At 38.8% G+C, this 25,053-nt stretch overlaps 1 protein-coding gene across 2 annotated transcripts in view; it reads right to left on the bottom strand.

Annotated features, from left to right (window-relative positions):
* Window positions 1-653: 653 nt before the first annotated feature.
* The window catches only part of PDE5A (phosphodiesterase 5A, cGMP-specific), a 44,129-nt gene continuing 19,729 nt past the window's right edge, over window positions 654-25,053 (bottom strand). For both annotated transcript variants that reach the window (XM_009079962.1, XM_009079961.1), the window contains exons 8-21: window positions 22,852-22,960; window positions 20,442-20,526; window positions 17,002-17,177; window positions 15,575-15,634; window positions 12,662-12,808; window positions 10,724-10,849; window positions 9,348-9,442; window positions 6,007-6,094; window positions 4,793-4,893; window positions 4,626-4,703; window positions 3,716-3,779; window positions 3,405-3,479; window positions 2,811-2,894; window positions 654-844 (exon numbers count right to left, since the gene is read on the bottom strand). In XM_009079962.1, the coding sequence (XP_009078210.1) occupies window positions 707-844; window positions 2,811-2,894; window positions 3,405-3,479; window positions 3,716-3,779; window positions 4,626-4,703; window positions 4,793-4,893; window positions 6,007-6,094; window positions 9,348-9,442; window positions 10,724-10,849; window positions 12,662-12,808; window positions 15,575-15,634; window positions 17,002-17,177; window positions 20,442-20,526; window positions 22,852-22,960 (1,426 nt within the window). In that variant the 3' untranslated portion in view covers window positions 654-706. The remainder of the gene's footprint in view (window positions 845-2,810; window positions 2,895-3,404; window positions 3,480-3,715; window positions 3,780-4,625; window positions 4,704-4,792; window positions 4,894-6,006; window positions 6,095-9,347; window positions 9,443-10,723; window positions 10,850-12,661; window positions 12,809-15,574; window positions 15,635-17,001; window positions 17,178-20,441; window positions 20,527-22,851; window positions 22,961-25,053) is intronic.

Here is a 25,053-nt window from a genome sequence, read left to right as displayed (position 1 = left end):
ATGGCAGCCTGTCAGTTATGTTGGGACATTTAGTCAGTCCTCAAGCAGTTTCCATTACTCATGGATAATTATGACACTTCTACCACAAAGCTCTAAAACCCCCATTGCCTAGTAATTCTTCAAATGCAGGAATACATTTGCCAAGACATCCAATATGAAAAAACCAAAACCTGGGTGCACAGATTCTGGGGCTTTTCCCCTCAGAGCCCAGTTCTGTCTTCTGAAAGAGGCTAGCATAGTATATGCTGGATTAAGCTCCCCAGAGTGAGTCCCAATCTTTCCTCTGAACCTCTGGGAAGAGAACAGGCAAGACTGCTCACTACTTTTATAACATAACACAGCAAGGTTGGGAGAGGAAAAAAGGTGCGAAATGCAGTAGTCTTTAAGGTACTGGCCACAACATGATCACTAAACAACTATATACACCTGTAAAGGCTCTCAGGCACAGTCAAGTAACTTCTTGTGGAGTAAGGTAGCAAAAACTACCCTGGCAGATCTTTTTCCATCTCCCATCAGATGTAATAAAAGAAACATACAATCTTTATAGAACCTTGGCATATACATGGTCATGCTATATCTTGAAATGTGGAAAGAACAGCAGTGGCAAAACACAAGCCCAATTCATACAGTGTTTAGCAAAATGCAGTACTCCCCTATTACTATGTCTTCTACGTGAACTTAAGCCTGTGGTTGTTAAATCAGCATCTCAGTTCCGTTTGGCTTGATTGCTTTCTCCATTAATCAGATTCTTTTCTTGTTGTTCAGCTAAGGCTTGCCATTTCTGCCTGTTTTTTCTACAGCCATCCAGTAAAGGGGAGCAGGCCTCTGACACATGAGTTAGGGCCTGAAATAAATCAACATGTAAAACAGATTACATTTAATTTGTAACTAAAAATTAATCACATTTCTCCTATTTTTTTCAGATTTCTGAACTTAAAGACTTGTAGATCATTCCATTCAACTGCAGTGGTTACCTAGCTAACACAAGCCACAAAACTTCAGTTTACTGGGATCTGACCTACTCTGAATAACATGGTAAGTTACATACTCAGGGTGCTGTATTGGAAACTCGTCTCTGTTTGCATTGTGTGTCAAATTCCTACTGCCTGGAATAAAGCTAAGAAAGCAGTGAAAAGGCTACCATTACAACCCTGTTTACTGTTTGCCTTTATTGCATTAAAACATGGGAGAGGGACTTCTGTGCTTATTCATTTTCAAAGTAACACTGAAGTTGTTTATATGTTTTATGATTTATTACTAATTAAAAAAACCCTCAAAATCTGTGTAAGCAGGTAATATCCCCTACTTGTACTCAAGTCAAAATAATATATGGATCAGCTCAAACCACAGCCATTTCCTTGGATTTATCATACTGTATTGGGTTTTGTCACTTCCTCATAGTCTCTCCATCCTCTTCAGTGCCCTCCGCCCTGCAGGTAAGTCACTCTCACTTCTCTGTCAGGTAAGGACATGTGCTGGCATACTCTGTGTCTGTATGAAGTCCCAGACACTGTACTGCTCCATGCAGTTCAGGTCAGACTTCAAGACATGGTGACAAGTAAGAGTGATACACTGAAAGCTGTAAGAGGCAATATGTTCTGAACAAAGACACTGCTTGGTCCCCTTCCTGTGGGCATAGTATCTCCTTGTCTCTTCCCCAGTTAGAGAGAAGAGAGAAGACTCCAAACATTTGTAGGTAGTTTTGGCTGCTAACCAGGAATGGCTTTGTATTCCCTTAGGCATAACAAAGCTGCAGTTACAAAGCAGGGGCACAGCAGCTGAGAATTACCCATGCACCTCATTTCCTTGCAGGAACTGTACAGGAGCTGGGTACAGTTTGGACTAGCATCACTTGGTAACTGTTGATGGAAGCTGCAGTGCATATTTCAGAGTAAATAACTGAAATTTTTCTGGTCTTTCTGTAAGTGAAAAGACCAGGAGAAAAAAAAAAGAAAAGATAAATCTCTCCCCTAACAAGAAAAAGTACAGAAGTTCAAGCTCTGCAGCTGTGGGCATTCAAAGCTGCTCAAGTGTTCTGTTCAAATAATTTTCTGTTTGCATATTCTGTACCTTTGCACAGATACTCAGTCTTCTTTCATTGGCCTACCTCCTACTGGAGACAGTTTTCTGAGGTTTCCCAGCAAGGGCTGCCTTAAGTTCTGACACACAGTTTCTACAGGACAAACAGATGAGTTTCAGGTAGCTCCCACTCCTTCCTTTATCCTTGTTTCCTTCCAGCTGGTGGATGTGGATGCTTTTTAGAAAAGTTCATTGTGTAAGAGGGAAAAATTCAATTAAGACCCTGTTCCTCCCACTGGAAGATTCCTAAGAGTTAGGTTATCTGCTCCTCACCTTTCTTTCTCACACCTCAGTGCCTGTAAAATACTTGCTACAGTCCGAATGAACAGACTTTCACTCTAATGCTTTACTGGTTTAAAAAGACATCAGAAATGACTGTGTTGTGTTTCACACTGTATTTGACTGAATAGCTTCTCCTACAGCTTGTGACCAGGATGAAAAACATTTCAATGAGTTCTTTCATGCACTGCTTTTGTGTGTGATGAAAGAGAAAAAAATAGGATGGGAAATGTTTAACTTGGGTAAATTCCCTATACATAGCATATCACCTTTGTGCAGGAAGAATTCTGAATTCTCTAAAACTCTTAAACAACACTTTCTACCAATGCACTGCCTGGATACCATTCTTTTCCTAGATGTTTTTTTATTCTAGTTTTAAATCTGCAGCTATTAGAGGCTACAAGTGAGCAGATCTGGTTTTAGATATTTGCTATTTTTTTCAGGTACCATACCTCATACAGCTGCAAACAAACAGCATCTATGAATCCAACCTGCATGCTGGGAATTTTATTTTTCTTCTCTCTGTTCATGAGATCCTGCAGATAAGAAGTAAACAAGCTCTGTGTTTAAATGCATTAAAATTAAAAAAAACAACCAAAACTAAAGAGACAGGCTGGAATTAAAAAGCAGCACCTTAAACAGCACAGCAAGCTCAGCACAGCAGGGCATCAGTACACGTGTTACAATGCAGGTAATTTGACTGCATGACTTCCCTTAGGAGATTGGCTTAGGACTGACAGAGCCCAAATAACTAGACAAACAGACGAACTTAGTGGTTTGGAAAGGCTGCAAATAGGTACCAATTTAGAAATGTATTTTCTAGACAATTTAATACAGATTTAAAGGAAATAATACTGTCTGTTCTTCTGGTTCAGAGATAACAACACACTACTGGTGTTTGGGAACTGTGGAAGGAAACTGACTACTAGGCAGGCAGGGAAGGAGTTGGTCCTATATTCTGGTCAGTGGGAGAAAGTGTGGATTTTAAGTGCTGTTTCTAGAAGCCATTTTGCAAGAGGTGATTCTGCATGATTGCTGCCACTTACTGTTGGTTCTATGTTGAGTTCCTTCCTCTCCTTATCTCCTTGATCAAAGAACTCGGTAGCTACAAGCTCAGCAATCTGTAAGAGATTTCACACAGTGAGAGCACTAAAAGTTTGCATGCTACCTACAATAAAAACTGTCTCCTGTGCTTCCAATCTCTCCTTAGCATATATCAAATTGGGACACCCCTCCTCAGCCTCAATGAGATTCCAGCTCTGCATTCCACCAGTGCCTTTCTAATAAGGACTGGATGGAAGAAGCAGAAGCTGTTACACAGTTTGTATCTAGCAAATCTTAAAAGTTAAGCACATACCCGTTGCTGAACTGGCCATGGTTTGGTTATGGCTGATAAATCACAAGCAGTCATCAGCATTGCTCTGTAGAGCAAACAGAAAGAAATGTATGATTTAATGTATGGTAAAATGTATGTAAACATCAAGTCAACTGATTAGGAAAACAGAATATACAATTTCAAGGAACATCTGGGTCAGAAAAACAATGCATCCCAGGCCTGATGATGTGGTAGACTTTGACCTGTGTGAAATGAGCACATAGAAATGAACAAATCTGGACTGGCTCATTCAGTGGATTCACATCAAACACAGAGTTTCATTCAATTTGTTACTGGACAGACAGCACCTTTATTTATTTCTGACAGTAGCAGTGACTGCCATTGTCACTGGCAGTACAACAGCCCAGGACTGAAATAGGAACAGACAGAGAACATGACTAAATTAGCTGGTTTTCAAGGCACTGAATTTGAAATAGGGCATCCTTGCTTGTAACCTGCTTTTCTGTAGCTGTGTGTTACAATGCATGTCTCTGTTCTTAGTCTTCCTTTTTCTCTACTGCCAGTAAGGAACCAGCTTCAAAGCAAACTGCCTGTCCTGAATCCTCAGTTATGGGGTTCAGCAATTCCATACTTCAGTATACAGTACCAACAGCAAAAGAACATGGTGTCTAGACAGAGACCCTGCAGTCTTTAGGAAGAACAGAGATGCTCATGTAACTCCACATGCTACTTAACAAAGTTTATTATACAGGTTGCAGATTGAGTAATTCAGACCCAGCGAGTTGTTCAGGGACCTATGTGACACTGCCAGTTTGCACAGGCCCAGAGCACACAAATCTGCTGGTTTAAATGAAATTCACAGCAACATGGCATGGGAAATTGGGTACCTCGTAATATCAGCTGACTTCTTAAACATTCTGCTGTTACTTACAAAAATAGCTCCTTCTGTGTGGGATCTTCCCAATTAAATTGCTTCTTCCTTAGAAGTTCAAAAAATTCTCCTCTCCTCCTTTAAAAGAAGTTAAAAGATTTTGTAGCATGCTGACACGACCCAAACATCCAGCAATGACTATCCAGTCAAACTTCCCTCTGACTTACTTTATGTATAGTGCTAGGTCTGTGGCAAGAATGGCTTGTTTGATCATTTTCAGTGTAGCCTTGTATTCTTCAATGGAAAGGCTGCTGAGAATCTGATTTCCCTTTCACAAAACAAAAAAAAGCCAAAACCAGTGTTATCAGTAAAATGGGCAACAGCACACCAGTTTGCCAAAAGGTCCCTAAGCTACTAAATCATTATGAGTTGCTTGCTGATGTCATCCTTTCATCCTGCTTCCTTTTGTAGATTCCCCAATTTAAAAATAAAAATTCCAGTCTTCTTGAGTAATGTCAGAAAGTTGCACAGCAACAGCATCATAACTATTACAAAATGAAACTGCAAGCAGAGCAACATCAAAGCCTGCAAGTCCACCATTCATCAAAATTAAATTTGCCACTAGTTGTATCACAGCGTTTCTCTTTCCTCTTCCTTCCCTTCCCTGAAGCAGAGGAACTATAACAGATTCTAGTACCTGTCTATACACCTCTAGTAAATGAAAATATGTTGCTTTTATGAAGCAGCATAAATAATAAGCTATTACATAGAAATATAAGCTCAGCAGCTCCCTGTTAAACCAAAGCACTGTGGAGCTGGTGAAACAGCAACTTGCCTCCACCTTTTTTCCCATATTTGCCTGTCTGAATAGGAAAGAATTATTACAAGCCAAAGGATGCCAGAAGTGCCATACCTGGGGTAGAAAAGGAGCAGTGCTCTAAAATGATTGTCCATGCTGAATAACTGGTCTATAACATTAGTTAATAACATGAAAGAAGAAGAATGTAGTTTTATTTGCATATTTACTTAACTTAGGTTTGGCTTCACTTTGGAATGTCAACATTAGCAGTGTTTGGTTTGGTCTCATCAGGGCTGCTTTGTGTATGTGTAGGCCAGAATGCTTTTTGAAATGAGAGCAAGGACTTGGGTTTGTTTGGTGGTTCATAAGAGGTCACAAAAATGGCAACAAAGCCTTTTGTTTCCTTTGGTCCAAGGAAGTGAGTACTCACAAGGATATTTGCAAGGCTTCCCTTATCTAACAACACTTGGAAAGGTTTGGTGGCACTCAGCAACAGAACTGTGATTTTGAAGTTGCTGCATTTTCTTTACCCAAAAAGGAATAAAGAGCACTTAAGAATGTATAAGGGTGGGAATCTATCCAAAAGCTAAAAATAAAAAGTAAAACAGTTTCCTTCAGCATACACAAAAATGTGGCACTCACTGGACTATTCAGGATCATAAGGCATTGATCAAAATGATGATGCTCCATGATGGAGTGGCAGTACAGCTGAGCCAGGGGATGTTCGCTTCTGAGGAGTAAAAAGACCCATTAAGATGGAGAAATCAAATTAAACATACTACTGATCCATAATAACTTCCCTTTTACTGTCCTCTTCTCACTGTCAGTTTACCCCTGCACATCCATGCTTATTCTAAACAGTTCCTTTCCCCCTTCTGTGTAATTGTCCAAACAAAATGAATACCTTTGGAAGGATGCAGGGGGAGCATGGATAAAAAGGCAATGCTGTTACTTTGTGAGAGCACTGACAGCTCTAGTTTTCTGCCTTCTGTTACCTGCAGAGACCAGCTGCACACAAGGAGTGAGGATGCCATACAAAGTTTTAGAAAAAGTGAGATTTCTTGTATGAAAAACAAAGGGAACGAGAAGAGTTCATTCACAGCAAAGTTTAAGTGGACAGTTTTGGTTTGAGTAACACCCTAAACACCTGCCTGGCATATTAAGTAAACTCAACAGCTGAGCTTGTAAGGAATAATGCAAACCTAACAGGAAACCCACTGATACCAAAGGAAAAACTCCTGCTGATCTCAGTGTACTATGGTGCAGGGCCCAAACTGTTGATCAAGTAATTCTCTACTGTTAGTAACTGTATTGGCATTTCATCACTGCTCTCTTCATGAGCAAATTCTGCAACATCATTACCTACCCTTTGCCCAGGGTAAAATCCAAAAGGGAAACAAGATGTTAGTTGTACTACAGGCAGTGAAAACCAGCATGAAACCAACTGCATGGATGCAGAATGTAAAAATATCTTAGTCTAGAAACTAGAATTTGCTGTTTGGGTAACTTTAGACAAAGTACAGAAACTCCTCCTCTCTTGGGGATTTCTAATTTCTGTTCCTTGTTGCATAATACAGTTTCTAGTTCATTTGCAGCCCCTGGTCCCACACTCATTTCCCCTTATCTCTTCAAATCAATCTGGATTCTTTTGGAAGTCTGTTTTGCTGCTGATCCTCAATCTATTACTTTAATTATAATCTGACCTACAAATATTTAACCATGTAAGAAGTTCTTTTTAGTATCTAGTTCCATGGGACTTTCTGTATGGTTAAGGATCATTCACATGAGTTAGTGGCTGCAGGATTGGGTCCCTGTGTGAGTGCACAGAGACCCGAAGTCCTAAGAGGCTCTGGGGATTTAAGAAGCACAAAAATGTGGAGAGAAAGATGGAAAGACAAACAAAAACACGGAAGGGCAGATTAAAGGATGGAAGCCCCTGAGGATTATGGGCTGGCTGCCCAGCACCTCCTCTGAGACCACTGCAAAAGGAGAAGAGCAAATATGCTTGTGTGTTTCTGTACAGAAACAAACTGTAGGATGGTGCCAGCACATGCTGGGTGAAATTCCCATTGAATTAAGTGGGATGCATACTGTGTCTCCTAAAGTTCATCCTGATTGAGGAGAGAAGTATGTGAGAAATATCTTATCTTCCCAAGTACTGCACCAAACTAGAGCTTGCTCAGTACTTACAGACTGTGGCTGGTGCTAGAAATAAACTCAGGTCCTACTTCTGTAGTAGCATCTCTGTTAACCCCCCACGCCAGGCCAAAGGACACCACTGCCTTCTTAGCACAGGGGGTTGGCTATGCAGCTTTCATACTCTGTGCTTCCTACTTTACATGAGGGATGGGAGGAAAAAGAAAATAACCCCCCTGCGTATCCACCAAAAGGCCTTTAAGTTCCTTCCCTGTAATTTCTACCACCACCCTAACCCTAACCCACTTTGATGTTTTCAACCCTGCTGCTTAAGAAAAGAATCATACACTACATGTCCACTCTCCCTGCTTCAAAGGAAGAAACAAAAGGGATCCATTCCTGGAAATAAAAACCTTTTCGTTTAGATTTAAATGAGGTATTTATAAAAAAAATCATGGAACTTTCTATTAAAAAAAGAATGAAGCTGTAATCCTCTCTGCTTTACAGCATATGTGAATGTTAAGATTTTGCTGTCTATGACACTTTCCCAGGACATTTTTGGGAGAAGATGACGTATCTCCAGATGTCTTCCAGGAAATTTATTTTTAAATAAATAGAGCAAAAATAGCTAACTGGTTCCAGTCACTGCAAGGCTACACTTACTGCTGGAATCCTGTCAGTGAACTAGGAAAAGGTTACTCTTGCAATTTTGTGGAGTTTTGGGGTTTGGTTGTTTTTGTTTTCTTTACACATCAGTCAGTGTTACTCTGAACATGTATCTGACAGGCAGGAATTCTGCTTCAGCTTACTTATGTTCTGCCCTTCAGTATTCTCTGCCTCAAACAAGCTTTTCCTCCCCTAGTATCTTTACACACAGCGAGAGCAGCAGATCACTTCTTCCAAAGGTCACTTCAAAACTACTCTCCAACTCTGCCAGAAAAAGATACCAGTATACATTTCTGGGTATTTCTTCCCCATCTCTGGTCAGATCAGGACAGATTGCCATATCTCAGTAATCACATTATGCCTTGCTGTAAGTCAAGCTCTTAATTTAATTGAAGAAGTGACAATTCACTGAGAAAACCACACTTTGGGCAGATTTGAAACTATCCATAAATTCTAAAAACCCAAGTATTTCTAGTTTAAAAATACGATATGGAGAAAATTTTAGACTAGTTCAGATGCTTCATTTTGATAACTTCAAAATATTTTGTCAAGGTTTTAAACATATTTGTCTTCTTGCATTGTAAAGGCTTTTCTGTAATTCCAGAACGGATCGAAGTTAAAGAGTACAGATAACCCCAAATCAATGCAAAACACATCATACATTTTTAACATGGTTTTAACTACATATCTTTATCCAAATCAGCTTAGAATTCTGAAAAAAACATGGCTAAGCCACAAGTAAAACAATCAGAGCTCAAAATGGTAGGGACACACCTTTGTATCACATGGCTGCAGATCTTTGGGCTGTGCTGGCCGAGGCAGGGAACAGCTGGTTGGGCAGGGAGCGATCTGAAAAGCTGCACGTTTTCTACATGCTGTCCCTTGGAAGCTGGGACCTTTTGCTGTCACTTTGTGAGAAATGGGGGATGGGACTTTGGGAACAGGAGCAGGAAAACACTGTCCTTGCAGAGTCTACGAAGAGTTCATTTCATCTGCCACTGTAGTTAGTCAACAAATGAGGTTGTGCATCTTTGCTTTGGACTTGTGAATGGTTCTGCCTGTTCTTGCACCTCCTGCTTTGTCCAGACCTGCTCCTTTGCACAGCCCCACGCCATCAAGTCGATCAGCTTACATGTTATTTAGCTCTGTGTTTTTATCTAACTTCTCCCAGACTTACTTACCTTTGTATGTAAGAGTTGTTCACTCCCCTGTGATCCAAATCATGGCTCAGGGTTGCTATCAGCAGAGCCAATGTTTCTAAGTCAGTCAGTCTGCTCTGTATGTAAAGAGTAATGCAAGAAGTAGGTTAGCTTTGTGATGGAGATTTATTTTACAAATGTTTTATATCGCTTTCTAGATAATGAAACCTGTCCTTAGTCTAGTCAAAAGACAATTCCATTTGGAAATGATTGATTTTATGTTTCTCCTAGGAAGATGCATCCCCCAATGGTTGCTTTTCCCCTCAAACCAGAAAAAAATGAGAGTTATGTTCAATGCTGTTCAGACTCCAGAATCTAGGACATAAGAATCAGCTTGGAGTGAATCCAGTGTAGTTAGGAATAAACAATTTATGGAAATTGCAGTGGAGACTGACAGGATTCTAAAAATAGCAAGCAAGCTCTCAGGATCATCAGACTGCTAGACCGCACACGGAGCACAGCTACCATGTCTGTTCCAGTGCAGAAGGAAGATGAATGCCCTTGTCTTTGTCTCTTCCAGCACCTCTTGTCTTTTGTTTTAGTGAGACAAAGTTTGTAGAGAAAAGAAGTGTCTCTTCCTTATTGGTGTTGAGTTCTGGCCTATAACTGGGATTTATTTATGCTCCCAGAAGTGCTTACTGTAAAGTAGTGTAGACCAACCAATAGCAACTATCTGTAATCAAAGTGAAGAAACACCTGAATTCAGAAAGAACATGAACAGTCTGTTTCCTTCACGAACACAAAAGCAAAACCTTACAACATATATTGGAAGAACCTTGAATCAGTATCTTTCTTATTTTGGGGATCATCTAGCCCTTCAATCTAGCCCTAATCAGAATGATTAGGTTATTTTTTAAATTATGATGTGCCTTTCAAGTGGAAGGTTGAAAATTTGTTCCAAAGCACTGAAATTAACATTTACATCTTCATTTCTATCTTTCTATGTTCTGTTGTTTGTCTAAAGCTGCACTCATCTCTCTGTTTGAACTTAAAAATTTTCCTGTTGAATATTTTAAAGAAACATCCTGAAATAGGGTCAGTCCTTTTCTTCTCCACCTTTTTGATTTGCTTGTAGCATAAGCGTTAAGGGCATAACCATGTATGTGCCTTCTTTGAGATATTCCCATTGGGAACATCCATCTGATCATTTCCAGAAGATTTAACTGAAACTACAAAACAACATGGTAACATTTCCACAAACCAAACCCCAGAGCCAAAAGTCTCCAGCAGAAATATTTTGATTTCACTAGAAGTACCATGGAATGATGAACATCTTACTGACATGACAATCAGAACTATACATCATTACAGAATTTGTTTAGCCAGAAGATTCTTAACATAGGAACAGCAAAATGTACCTGAATTTTACCAGATTTTAGAGCAGCAAACATGCACTGTGCTGTGTTAAAGGCATGTCTCCAGTTGTGGTAAGCAACATTCTTCCGATAATTTTTCTTTACACTTAAAATCCATCTGCAGAGAACCTTTAATAAACAGCATCACAGAGTTTAAATGTATGAGAAATCTAATCTTTTTATGAAAGCAAATCTCTAATCCCACTTACAGAAAAAATATCCCTTTTAAGTCAATTCTAAGTTCAAATATAACATGCGTGTAACTGTGGATATTGATAAGAACATCCTTACAGACATTTGTTCAGCCTCTCACTGAGCATGTGATACTTGTGGGTTTGGAGTTTCACTAATGGCCTAAGTGTTAGTGGCACAAGCACTGCTGTTAATTCAGAAACAGAGCTATGTTGAGCTAAAAAAAAAATCCTTGTTTATAATGACATAATGATAGGGAAAATGTAGTTAGTTAGTTATAGAGTCCTCTTAATAGCTGACTTGAAAATGAACATGTGACTTTTCCTTCATATCAGCTTGTCAAAAACCCAAGCAGACTTGGACTTTGGAAAGCTAGTATGACAGAAAGATTACTGTGTTGCTGGGTAGTTCCTCTTTTATGCAGGAAGAAAGCACATCCTGGATGTTTTACTCAACAGCATTAGAAGTTGTGGCTTATACTTCACTTCCAAGGAAGTGGCAGGTATGAAGGCCAGACAGTAATTTGCTGTGCACTAGAACAGGGCCCTTGGTCTAAATGGATAGAGCATATTGCACCATGGTAGATGCTGGCTGAGAATCTAGGCCTCTGTTTGCTCAAGAAAATTTGTAGTGTTCCTAGTGAAAGACTGACAGAAAATCCAGTATGTCACCCACATAAACGATTCCACACAGACAAAAGCAGCAGTATTCTCCATCTTTCCACTGTTGAAAAGGAAAACTGCAGTTTTCTTTAACTTTGTTATGGAAAGTTCAAAGAGTAGCTTCAAAGCTGTCAATGTTCTCATGCTTCTACTGACATGTGTCATTGCATGTCTATTGTCATGGTGCTTATTTTTCTTTTGCAATTCCATTACAATTGCTTCACTAGGAACTCTTCTGTTGGGACATATTCCTTAAGGAAGTACAACTTCTTGACCTTACTACAAAGGTGAAACTATGTACTGGGATATTCAAGAGATCACACTACAGTACTCCTTTTGGCCCTTGAACACTACTAATCTAAATTGGGCTATAAACTGCTGATCTAGAAAATTCAATACATGTTTTCTTTAACTCATCTGTTGGCCAATGAAACCCTCCAAATTAGCCTTTCATTTTGATGCTGAAGTTTGAAAGTTTTATTGAAAAGGAAATACAACAAAAATAAAGTATAAAAAGAGGTTTTCCATATAGGTATTGTGTACATTGACTGCAAGAGGCCAAAGGGATTATCTACTTTACCTCCAAGGCCAGGAGCAAAGTAAGAATACCTGTCTCCATCACCTCTGACAGATGCATATCTACAACTAGATTTATTGGTAAAAAACTTCAGGGAAATTTCCACAGCCCAAATATGGAATCTGTTTCAGTCTTTACTATCTCCAGAACCATAAAGTTCTCCCTAATCTCCAATCTAATCTTTTGTTGGGGAAGACTAAGATAGTTACTACCTTACATGGACATAGTGAACAATATTATTGTCTTCTTTATAACAGACTTTCACTTGCTGAGAAGTTGCTCTCATCTCCCTCCTCAGTATTCTGTTTTCCAGTCCATTAATCCCAGACTGTAAAATTATTAATCATTCAGTAGAACCAAACTGAGGACAGATCCCAATACTTCATATACCCTCCTAGTTTGCTAACTACTCTTTAATACAGATTTCCATGTGGGGTCATGTCACTCTTCTCCTGAATTCCAAATACCCAAGGTGTCTGTCTGTGAAGCAGCATTTGGCAGCACTCATACCTCATGTTTCATTTGGAAATTTTGCACCAGGTTGAGGTCTGTGAACATTCGAATTGTGCACAGTGTTGTTTCAAAGTCCGACAGCTCAAAGTCACTGAAGTAGAAGTCAGTTAGGTTGAGAGATTGTGCAGATGGCACTACAGCAGCCTAGAGAACAATGAGAGAACACAACTTAGCACTAAGGAAGAGAAACCAGAACCTAAATACCTGCTTTTTCAACAGAAAGTAGCAAGATACTAAATTTTACCTTCACATGATACTGAAACCTTATGGTTACTTCTCATTTACTTCCCTTGCCTTTCTTGTTTAACATTACTTTATTAGCTTTGACTTGACACACACACTTCTCCACGGATCAAGAAAATAAAGAAAGAATTACCTGCTTGGTCTGTTATCTAAATCACTTGAGGCCAGTTGTAACCAAGAGTATGTATGAAACTGGGAGAATGTGAAAATAAGGCAGAGAAGTTATATGTTTGTTTTTATGGATGTGCAGACATCAAAATCTGTGACTGTTCTAATTTCTCTAAAAATGATGAGGAAAGAGACGTCAGTAAAAGAGATTTCCTAACAGTCCACATTCAGTGCAGTGGTAGTCAGAACATTCCCACAGGCAGAGCTTTCTCAGGGTGAGAAACCTGGAAAATCAGGATTCACCTGTGATCAGTAATCTTTAAAACCTGTGGACAATGCTTTTTATGCAATTTTAGTAAAACCGCAAAACTTCAATGTGAAATTTTAAATTACAAAGCAGACAAAATTCCCAATTCTTACACTTCTAAAAAATATTTGTTGTTAATTATCACTAATATCTCCATGTATTACAACTTCATGTATTACAACTCTACTTTTTCTAGTTATAAAATACAGAGTATAGGTATTGGTTGCCCTTCAAAATACAGGTATTAAATGCTAAATCTTACGCTACAGAACAAAAGTTAGTATCAGTTTTTCCAGTAAAATAAAAGGTGGAATTCTCAGTGCTAGTTCTTTAGAGTTGTTTCACCTCAATGTGAGTGTGGTTCAAAGGAAATCAGGTAAATGTGAAATGGTGAAGGGAATAAACATATAGGTTTATCTTCCTCTTTATAAATCTAAGGGAGAACATTTCTCCAGCATGGGGAACTGTCCCCTAGAAGGCCAAGGCACTGAAAAGGAAGTATGTGTCATAATCTACAATACAATTACATGTAGCATGCAAATCCCCAGAACTACATCTACCAATCTCTGTTCCACGTAAGTTGGTTGTTATCTTTGTGTGTCACAATTGGAAGGTCGTGAAAGATTCTGAAAACCAGTATTTACACAGAAAAAAATTCCGACATTCTTACACGTGTAGCAGTAATTTTGTGTCCCCCAGTTTGGATTCATGTGGTATTTCACCCATGAGCACATGAAAGTATCACCAGGCCTGTATGTTCAGTGGCAAATAATGCAACTGTTCAGGAACTCTCATGACATAGTTTTGAAAATCTGCAACTGCAGGCTGAGGAAAGGGGCTGGAGGGACATGCTAGGAGATCCACAGAACACCTCATGCCTGTGTTCTCACTTCATCCATAATTTACCTTTCCCTTTCTTGATCTCCTGCCTTTGACAGCCACAACAGTAAGTTTCATTTCAGCTGAGCCATTAAAAACCTGTACTCTCTAGCTATTCAGGTGTTGTTTAACTAGATTAGGTTATTTTCTCTTTCACTTGCTGAAGCCAGTAGAGCTGTGTGTCCCCATTTTACAGCATGGTAGTTCACCAGCTATTTTAATTTCAAGTCATTGAGCTATGGTCAGCTTCTGTGAGCCCTGACCAAACTACAGCCTCTTGCTCAATTTCTTCACCTTGGGAATATTATAAAGAGCATGAAAATATTAAAAAAAGGAAGAAAATGTGCCAGTTAATTCTCTTTGCATAACAGTTGACTGTTTTAATTCCCACTTCTTACTGTAGGAATTGTATTAATGGTAATTAGTAGTGAATAATCAGCAACTTCATTTCATCACCTAGTCAAGTACAGAAAATCTTTTTTAAAACTTGTATTCTATTATGACTGAAAAACCTACAGATCAAGCTCATAGTGTCATGTCATACACCACAGTGTTCCCTTCAAAGAAGGCCTTAAGCAGACAAACAGTCTGAGAGTCAGAATCTGTGTGACACCATCTTAGAAATACCCTTGGTCTTACACCTTGTTCTGTGGCACCTTGTTTGTCCAGACCAGTCCCATACTACCCAGCCTGTGTTCCCCTATATCTGCCTTCCTCTCCATCCCTCCCATTGGTTTGTGTGCAGCAGGGGTGGTGCTGTTTTCCCAGAACATCTGCTCCTGGAGAGACCTGGAGAAACTAAGCGCATGCTGTGCTTTGAACTGCACTTGAAATCATAGCTCCAGTTATTCCTTAGGCAGTGGTTTCTAAACACAGAATTAAACATGAGCAGAACAGGACCCTGCACTGAAAAGCAACCATAAAAATATGAAAAATGTCATTGCATTAAAAATTAAATACAGAATTTCTATGTAAGGCCACCAAGCTGCATCATACTTGGGATGCTTGAAAGGGACCAAAGATATAAGGGATACAGCATTCAGACTGAGCTGCAGAAAGAAGAGATGTCAACATTTTCCTTCCGAAATACTTAATCACTGAGTTGATACTGACATTGCATGTCCCTTAGTTCTGGTTCTTCTGTAATCACAGCACTCTGGCCAGCCTGTATCTCTTATTTCAGGCATTGTACTGTTTCCCTTCCATGTGATGTGTTGATTCAACTCAGGAACCAATCAGTATAAGCTTCACTATCACTATTATTTCTGGGAGATGTGCTTCTGCGTGTTCAGGGATCACATCTGTGCAAAGGACTGCTTTTTGTTATTCTATCAATGGAATGTTTCTAAAGTAAGAGTAAAAAATTCAATTACCACTGTTACCTGCAGCTCCCTCGTTTCCTCCTCAGCAGCAGAAGCATGGTATGAGAGAACCTGAAGAAAGAAAAAAGCAGCCCTTAGTACAAACAAAGAGCACTGTGACAAAAAGATTTTTCAGCATTGCACTGCATTTGCTGATGAAATCTAGTGTCCATGCAGGGCCCACACCAGTTTTAAGGGACCTGTCTGAATGCATATAGGGAGATAGCTGCAACTTTCACAAATCTGCCATAGCACAGAGTCTTCTTGAGATAATTAGGCCAAGAAAATGTAAATAGTTTCTATAAAAGAGCAAAGGACTCTGATTTTCTCTTTGGAAAGTTTTCATGCCCCACTTTCAAAGACAAATAATACATGAAACACCTATAATTATGAGCCTGACATTGTTGCTATAGTAATTCTTTCAGGAGTTTATTCAGACATTAAAGAAAGTTTTGCCCTAACTGAAACTTGGCACGAAAGTCTGAGAGTATGATTGCATTACATTAACAAAATAAGTTCCTATTTTTTTAGCTATTGAGAACACAGAACATGAAAATGTTAAGGAGTTTTTTAGGCAACCAGAGACTGATTTTTTTGTAAAGAATCCATTTTATATGCTAACCTGTCACCTGTCTGGACATCCTATTTTATCTGTGAAATGTTACAGTAGGAGAGAGAATTGCTCATTTGCCAAATAAATTATTTTGACAATAATTTTACCACCTTTTTAGTTAACATGATTTAATACAGGTTTATTTGAGAGTTGTAATGTTTATTTTAGAGGCTACATAATCCCCATTTTAGGAATTCTGCAAACACTCTGTTTACATAATGAATGTGAGGAGATCCAAAGTCTACAAATGTTTCCCTTTCAGCTTCAAGTTATCACCTCTGAGTAATTCAGCTGCTCAGACTGAAGCTCTCTTCAGCTATTAACCTTAACAGTGACCAATTCAAAGGCTGAGACCAGATCATCTTGATAGGCTTTAATGGAATCTGAGGAAACTGCCAGAAACCTACAATAATGTTACTCCACAAACTGGTTTGTCTAAAGGAGTGAGCCAAAATCATCACAGAAAGCCTCAGACAAGAAAAGGAAGCCCCTGATCTGCCAAACCATTTCCTCTTCCTACGCAGCAGAACGAGCCCTCTATATTGCCAATGTACAGCCTCATGGAGAGGAAAAGATGCTTTCAGCTCACCACTAAATCTCATGAGTAAAGTTAAAGTACAGTACCAAATTAAATAGTCTGCTGGCAGATACAGAAATAAGTAGAAAAACTCCTGTGCAACTCAACAGGCCAAATGCTGTTCTCCTGGGGAGAACAGTTGTTGTTCAGTATTCATGTGAGTACCTGCAGGTACTAGAACAGACAGGGTCTGGAGGAAACTAGGATCTGTTTGGGGCTAATTAAGGACCACCTAGATTTTGAGCTCACCTCTAATGTCACCATCTGTTTGGCCATGGCTCTTTCCACGGCTTCGTACATCTGTGTATTCTGGATCCCCAGGCCACAGAAAATCACGAATGCTTCCAGGAACTGCTCATCATTTCTGTTGAAAGCCTTGATTTTTCCTGACTTTTCTTCCATCTTATTCACAAGCTGGCAAACCCCTATGTCAGGATACAGAAATGAAAAGAATACAGAGCACTGCCAGTAGATCAGCTATTGCATGGAACATCAGGAATTAAGTCTAGCACAGTTTAGCCTACAGTATAAACTACCAATATACACAGAAGTGACACACAGGAGAACTGTGGAATTTTCCCAGTTTTTTAAGTGCAATTTCAATGTATTAATAGAATAAATGCTAAAATATTATGTATTACTTAGTAGATTCAAAAGTATTTATTAGGATTTGCAAACCAAAAATGTAGGGCTTTATATACTTGATTATCCTGTGAAATTCTAGTGTCATTTTCCTCCTAACTTTTATCATTAATAGTATTCTAGATTGATTTAATCCCTAAAGACAATTTGTCCTTTGGAGGCTAATTAAATTTTTGCAACCATGCCAAAAGAACATTTATGAAAGTCAGAACAGTCGTACACAGTTTTCACTTCCTTATTTCAGTCAATACTAGAATTTTTTTTAAGTAAATGAACTAAACACAGAATACCCAAGTTAAGGCTCACAGCTTAAGTACACTCACTGGTTCTGTGAGGATGTGATTGAATTACAGCCTGCTCCAAACACTACTGAACTCTTGAAAAGCATCTTACTGAGTTCAGCTCATTATGTTTAAATTTGTTGATAGCTGCATCTGTTTATTTTCTGTTAAGAACTTCTGCACATGACGTTGCCAGGCCTGACAGGTAACTTCTACCAAGCCTTGCAGCTGAAATCCATGACACCACTGTAACCAGCGGGACCTCCCCTTGGTTTTACCTAGCAGATGGCAGTTTATGCTAAGAAATGAGATTATTCATTAAAGCAGCTGCATTACAAGAATATGTTGTCTTTGGCCAAAACTGCTTTGCTTTGTGAGTGATTATTGTCTTAAGGGAGTCCAAATGATTTCTCACTCCCATGAGTGTGAGCACTAACAGTTTCAAGCATTTTCCTGGCCAGCTGCAAATATATCCCAGTGAAAATAACAGCTGAAAATTTAAATTCTGAAAAAAAATAAAATTACCAAATGAAAAAGTCATAATTTTCCACAAATTGCTACTGCATACCAGTTTGTATTCTTTATGTATTTTATGAAGAGCATTTTGAAACAGAAGAGTAAAGCATTAAGTATGTATTTAGCCAGCAAACTACAAGACAACTACTGAGCACAGTGTTTCCAGAACACTCTAAATCTTCTGGTTGTCTTGCATCAGTAGAGCTACTCCTAATTTACACGGGATGTACAAACAGGATCTGAGAGCCTTACACTTGGCCACACAGGGAGCTGGATCTGCTCTCTGCTTATGGGCAGGGAGGAGATTATAATGAATACTATTTTACAGCAGTACCAACAGTGAACTTAATCAGCAGCTACTCTAAGGTCTTGTCAGTGCTAGTATTTTTTTTATATGAAAGTATTTCCAGCATTTTAGTGCTCCATGTTTACAGACTAAAAAATCTCTTTGAGGTTTTTAACTACACGGAGAAAAGTTTGAGGGAGCAAGTGTGCATCTTCCCTGTTACAGGAGGTAGAAAAACAGAGGAAAAGAATGCAGCACTCACATGAAAACCGTGGGTTTAGAAGGATGTTGGCCTTGCAGGTAGAAGTTTTAATGTCTGGTGACAATGTAACACTGTCCTGTCTGCAAACTACACTCTGTATGGGGAACTTATTATCACAGTCTCCTCTAAAGAGATCACTGAGAACGTTATAACTGTAGCTGTAAACTACCCTGGCAGGGACTGTGGGATCTGAATATTGCAAACAGGATTCTGAACCTTAATGGAATGAGATGACTAGATGACAGAATCAGTCAAAAGATATAATCCCAGCAAAGAAGGATTCAAAGTAGGAACACGATTAACTTTCCCTGGGAAAAAAAGAAGTGACTTCTAAACCTCTATAGGAAAATCCCACGAAACTGACTCTCAGATCTCCGTTTATACAGTTTATGACATTATAATTTTTCCACAGCAACTGTGATGTGATGAGCACAAGATTAAGACCCAGCACTGAATACGCCCCAAAACCAAATGAATTCTTAAAACACACAGAATTTAGATACACATAAATGTCTCTAAAAACAAAACGCAGGGAACTGCAGTGATTATACTATGTAGTACTTAAGACTCTTTAATTGTAACCTCTTCCAGGAGCTTCCCCAAAGCATTGAGGGGGTCAATATATTACAAATAAAGGAACTCAGAAGTCTTTTACTGGGACATAGTTATAAAACCACAGCAAGGTTCTGTAGAGCTTTCACCACCTACCTGAGAAATGCACAAGTCAGGAGAATAAAGAAAGTTCTTTTTAGCTTTCTTTCCATAATTCTGGTTTGGGGTATACTAATCCTAAAAACAGTTCTTAAAAAAAACAGACTTCAAATAATAGTCATAAATGCTACACATATACTAAAGGAACTTCCCAAAGACAGCTTCTTGGCCTTGGCCTAATAAATATCTGAACATTAGGCAGCTGTGAAACCATAAAAGACTTCAAAGAACATTTCCCAATGAGAATTACTCAGATTTGAAAAACCTACCTAAATGGGTGGCCTCACTGAAACTTTCCATTTGAACTCCCTTAGAAAATCCCAGTAGAAAAAGAATATATGAGATCAGATGCAACTGTTTTCTTAGTAGCTCACAGCATAGTGAAATATCTCTAATTAAAGCTCAACAGTTCAGTCTTCATCTTAGTCTTTTAGGGTTTGTTTGAGCATTTAAATAAACTAACAAAAGGACTCACGAAAGCTAATACCAAAAGAAATTCCAGAGAATTCCATTAGGTAGAGATGATGCTTCTCTTTCTGCTTCAGAGATTAAAAAACACAAATCTGTCTTCACAGAAAAGTAAGCTCATATTTACTATACAAGTGGGCTATGCACTTTTGCCATAATCCTCAAAGAAAATTATTTGAAGACCATTAAAAATGCATTCTTGGCACTCTTAATATTTACTTGTGCCAAATTTTGTAAAGCTGAGGAAGCTGGATTCATGCTGCTATCTAGGAATCAGTACATTTTAATTTGTTTGCTTGTGGAACTTACTGATGCCAGGAACACAGGCTGACACTCATTCTACTCCTTGGTAACTTACTAGGTAAGCAATTCATACTTAAGGTTACCGTGGACTTACTAGTTGAAAACATGATGAATAAGGATCTCTTCTCCTAGCTTGAGATTCTATGTTGCTGGGACTTTACTGTGGAGCACGTAAGTATTTCTATGACAAGAATAACAATATTTTTGTAGTGATACCTACCTATCACTTTATTCTTTTTCCCATTTTTTATTGGTGTACACAGCAAACTCTTTATGTGTTGGCTTACATTTTCTGCACTGTCATTCTGTTAAACAAACAAAAAAATACAGTTACAATCTGAAAGACTAGTGTTGAGGTGGCTGAAGTGAGAAGGCTGTGGAGCTGGGGTCTACAACTGTTCTTGGCTTATATACCCCTTCACAAAGCAACCAGGTCTTCAAAGAGTTTGCACACAAACAACAGGTGGGAAAATTACTGCCAGCTAGGTCAACATTTTGCACTCTTTCAAAGATCTTTTATCATGTCTCATGCTCCAGTAGAAGGAGACTGAGTTTGTTTGGGAGGTGGAAGGATGCAGCAAAAAGACAATGCCTCTTCTTCAAATACCTGGTGAAAAAAAGGACATAGTTCTGTTCTGACTGCTCCTGGAAAAATGTAGCAGTTGCTGAGTACATTTGGTCCAATCTCTAATTGTATGTGGCACCAAAAAATGGGCACACACTAATATTTTCTATCATAAGGTTATCTTAGGAGTTTTTTGACCATTGTTGCTCTGCTCTCTGATGTTGTGCAAGGACTGTAGATAGTATCTTGGTAGGCAAATGCACCAACACTACAATGGATACAAGAGGCAACAGGAAATGTGATTCTTCAAAGAAAGTATTCAAGGATTGCATCATGCCATATACTTTACATGACTCCAGGAACTTAAGTATTACTACTTAATAGTAGCCCATTGTTAAGGAGGTCTATGGAATAATTCAAGAGCAGGATTTGCCGTTTTCTCAACTGATATACCTGTGAAACCAGCTGTAAAAAAAGGAGATAAGAATCAGCATCTCTCACTAGACCTCTCCAGCAAGGGCAGCTGAGAAACACAAATCAACCTTGCATGAAAATTACTACCTGAGGAGCAGCTGCTGTTGCATGGTAAAGTTCAGATGCACTGAAAGTCAAACAGGACAGGACTGGAGATAAGACCACAGTGCTTAATAAAAATGTCTCACCCAGTATTAACGAAAAGGAAGGAGATTAAGCAAAACCAAGCTTAAATGTCTTTAAGGACTCTCACAGCTATTTGAATTTCATCTCCACTCCACAGCTCTTGTGTGAATAAACCCAAGCTGCAGTTCTGCCTCATGCCACTTCCTAGGTATTTCAGGTCACCAAAGCATTTAGAAAGCACAAAGGTACTTTCATGAGGTAAGTATACTGTTGAATGTCCTCCAAAGAAAGAGGCAATCCAGGGTTTCTAGGGCACTGGGAACACCTGGGATTTCCCTCGTCAGGGTTCATCAGATTCCTGAACATTTATCCTACAGCCCTGCCCTGAGGCTGCTCCTATGCAGTGGTACAGATGCAGTCACTGTGTGTTGAAGAACATGATCCAGAAATCCTTCTAACAGCACTACTGCATTCTTTTTGTTTCTTTTACATGCATAAGGTGTATTCTAGGAAAAAATGCAAAAGAACTCTAGCCCTCCCGAACAGCCTGTTTCAGACAGGCGTTTGGAGGATTCTCAAGGTATTCATTTTATTTTATAATGTCTTCAAAATAATCACCTTTCTTTATTGATCTCTACAGTATATCCAGCAGATTCTGTCTGTACTTCCAGTCTGCAGTTAAGATAGCTTTGGGCCCTATACTGCAAAGTGCTGAGCACTCAATTCCTCTGTTGCTGAATTCTTCGTGGAAACCACTCCAAAACATCCAAGAAACCTTGCACATTAACAAAGGGAAGGAACACAGTTCTCCACCATGAGCCTGCCCCTTCTTTCCACTTACTGCAACAATCACATTGAACACTATTTTCCGACCTTGTCATTGTATATCTCAGAATAAATTTTGGTAAAAAGCCATCTGCTGACCACAGTAACTCCCTCCCTCTTATCACCCTCTCCCCAAGCCCCTCTAGCCAACAGGCTTAAATATAATAACAAGAGCAGACATCTTTCTAACTTCTGCTTTGACAGGAAAATACAGAATCACAAGTTTGCTTTTTGTTGCTGATGACACTGAAGGCAACCTGACTGGAACTGGAACTTGCCAAGTGATGTTCCCTCCTCACTCTCCAGTATCCATATGCTCAGTAGTACACCATACCACAGGCTCACATTTGATGTCACGTGTCTCAAGGAAAAGTGCAGTTGTTCCTTCTCCAAAATAGCAAAGAACTTGCATCTATTATATTAATCTTTGCAAGAACAAGAAGGGAAAGGAAAGGATAAAAGGGAAGGAACTTCTGAGAGCCTCCCAACACTTATTGTGTACCTTCCTTTGTGTTTGCCTCATTCTAACTGGGGCCATGAGATTGACAGGAATAATAAGAGGAAAACACAAAAGGTTTGATAGGTGAACAGAAAAATATTTTCCATTTCTGAATTTCAAAAGTAAGCTTATTTTACTTACTGTCCAGGGAAATCTTGTGTCTTTGCAGACATCAGGGATGTTGAGAGGCTCCATCGTATTTTTGACATACTGAGCATACATGTAATTGATTTTGTTTGTATCACAGTCTCTGAAGGATAAAACATTAGTATTATGTGCTTAGTATGAAAATGAGCCATTTCATCACAATAAAATGTCAATGCAAAGCAAGTAATTGTAATACCTTTCCTGTATGAGGAAAGGATATCTAGATAGAGCCAGTAGATACTTAACAGAGTTGAGTTCAAATCCTGCATCCTAATCCAGCTGTCACCACAAAACTGCAGAGTGGATTGATGTATATGTTCCACCCTGTCTTCAATATTCAGAGTTAACACTGAACACCAAACTTAAGAAATGAACAAATCACTGCAGTTTACAGAAATGGAAGGATAAAGAATGAACAGCTGGGTTTATATTGGAATAAACAGAACGTATTGAAAACAAACTCCATTCACAAATCTGGCACACTTGGAGATCAATACTGGATGAAATTCACATATTAGTTCAAGGCAGAGCAGCAGGTATCACTTGTGAATTTTTTTGCTTCTAAGTTCATTTCAAATTTCTCCTAGAAATAAAGGCACAATCAGTTGCATGGAGATTCTGTCACTGAAACAGAACTGTTTATTCCAAATCAGGAGATAAAATGTGTTTGTAGAACCAATCATCTCCCCCTTTTAGTATTTAATTAATGTATTTAATTAAGTAATTTTAATTCTGTTGGACCCTTCTCCTGCATTGGAGGAGGATATATGCCCTCGTAATAAACCTACTCCCATCAAGTTCCTGTAGTTTCCCTCTGGCATTTGACACGACTTTCATTATCCTCCTGGTGTGAGGATGCTCACAGCACTGAAAGAAGGCAACTATTCTGTTGCTATTTCACAAACTTGGTTATACAAGGCATTGCCCCACAATTCTGAAAACCAGTCTGATTTGGGGTCTGATTCAGGGTCCTCGACTGCATAACAAGCCTGAAATTTTATTATGTGAAGTAATACTTCCTATCTGATCCATGTCCTTACATTTCCACCATATCCCAAAACTGTTCCCTTCAAGCACAGCACAAGTTCTGACTCACAGTACAGTCCTTGACATACAACTGCAGATATATGGACCATTCAGATAGGCAATTAAGCCTCCAAGATTCCTCCCCCACCAGTTAGTAATAATTTACTGATGGCCCATGCAAGCAGTAAATGACATTTTGAGTCCATTAAGTAGTATCCATAAAAGAAATAATGAGGAGGAAGGGTAAATTCTCTTTACCATTCCCAAAGTGTAGGAGAGGAAGTAAAGAGGAACTTTCTTTTTCACCCTGTGATCTTACCAGCCTGGTGTACCCTCTGCACTTTCTAGTTGTGCATTGTGTAAAACTGTAACACAGCTCAACAGTTTTTAGCTGCTCAAGTCACACACTTTAAACATAGTTTTCTGATATATTGAATTAAATTTAATATAGTAAACGTTCACTGCAGAAAGATCAAAGGGATACTGAAATCTCTTTTCTCTCTGCATACTCTATCTGTAGTAGAACATTTTATGTACAACTTCATCTCTTCTTCATGTTATGTGAAACAACAGTTTTTGAGGACAGAGAAAGGTAATGGAGGCAGTAATTTTCAAACTTCAGTACAGAAGTTCAGACTAAATTTGGAAGCTATTTAATTTGGGTATTTTGATTCAGCTACTTCTACCTCTTTGCCTTCCAGTTGAACTTCTTAATGGTTTATCAAAACTGACTGGAAGTTACAACTTTAGGACTTTAGTCTTGATTATTCAGATATGTTCTTCGAGTCACCTTCCTTATCTATAAGATTAGATAATGATTAAAATAATTAATAGGCTTATTATCTACTGATATGGATATGTCTACCCTGCACCATAGTCATCTACAGATTTCTTACAGAACAGTTTTAGAGCAGCTCACCAAGTTAAGAGTTTTAATTCTCACACTTTGTACTTTTCCAAAACTTACCCTTGTGATACAACTATGTAGTTAGACCTGGCAAAGTGAAGAGATCTGGCCCTGCTCACCTGTTCTACTCAGTGTGACCTTTTTAAGGCAAGAGAATTTGTCTAAGTACATTTCAGGGCAAAACCCGCTCTGTAAAAACAGCAGTAAAACATGGTACCCAGTGGAAATGAAGTCTGTTATGAAAAAAAATTAAAAGCACAGTT

The sequence above is a fragment of the Acanthisitta chloris genome, unplaced genomic scaffold (assembly GCF_000695815.1).
Source record: "Acanthisitta chloris isolate BGI_N310 unplaced genomic scaffold, ASM69581v1 scaffold37378, whole genome shotgun sequence".
Lineage (NCBI taxonomy): Eukaryota > Metazoa > Chordata > Aves > Passeriformes > Acanthisittidae > Acanthisitta > Acanthisitta chloris.
This window is presented reverse-complemented; position numbering and strand designations above follow the sequence as displayed.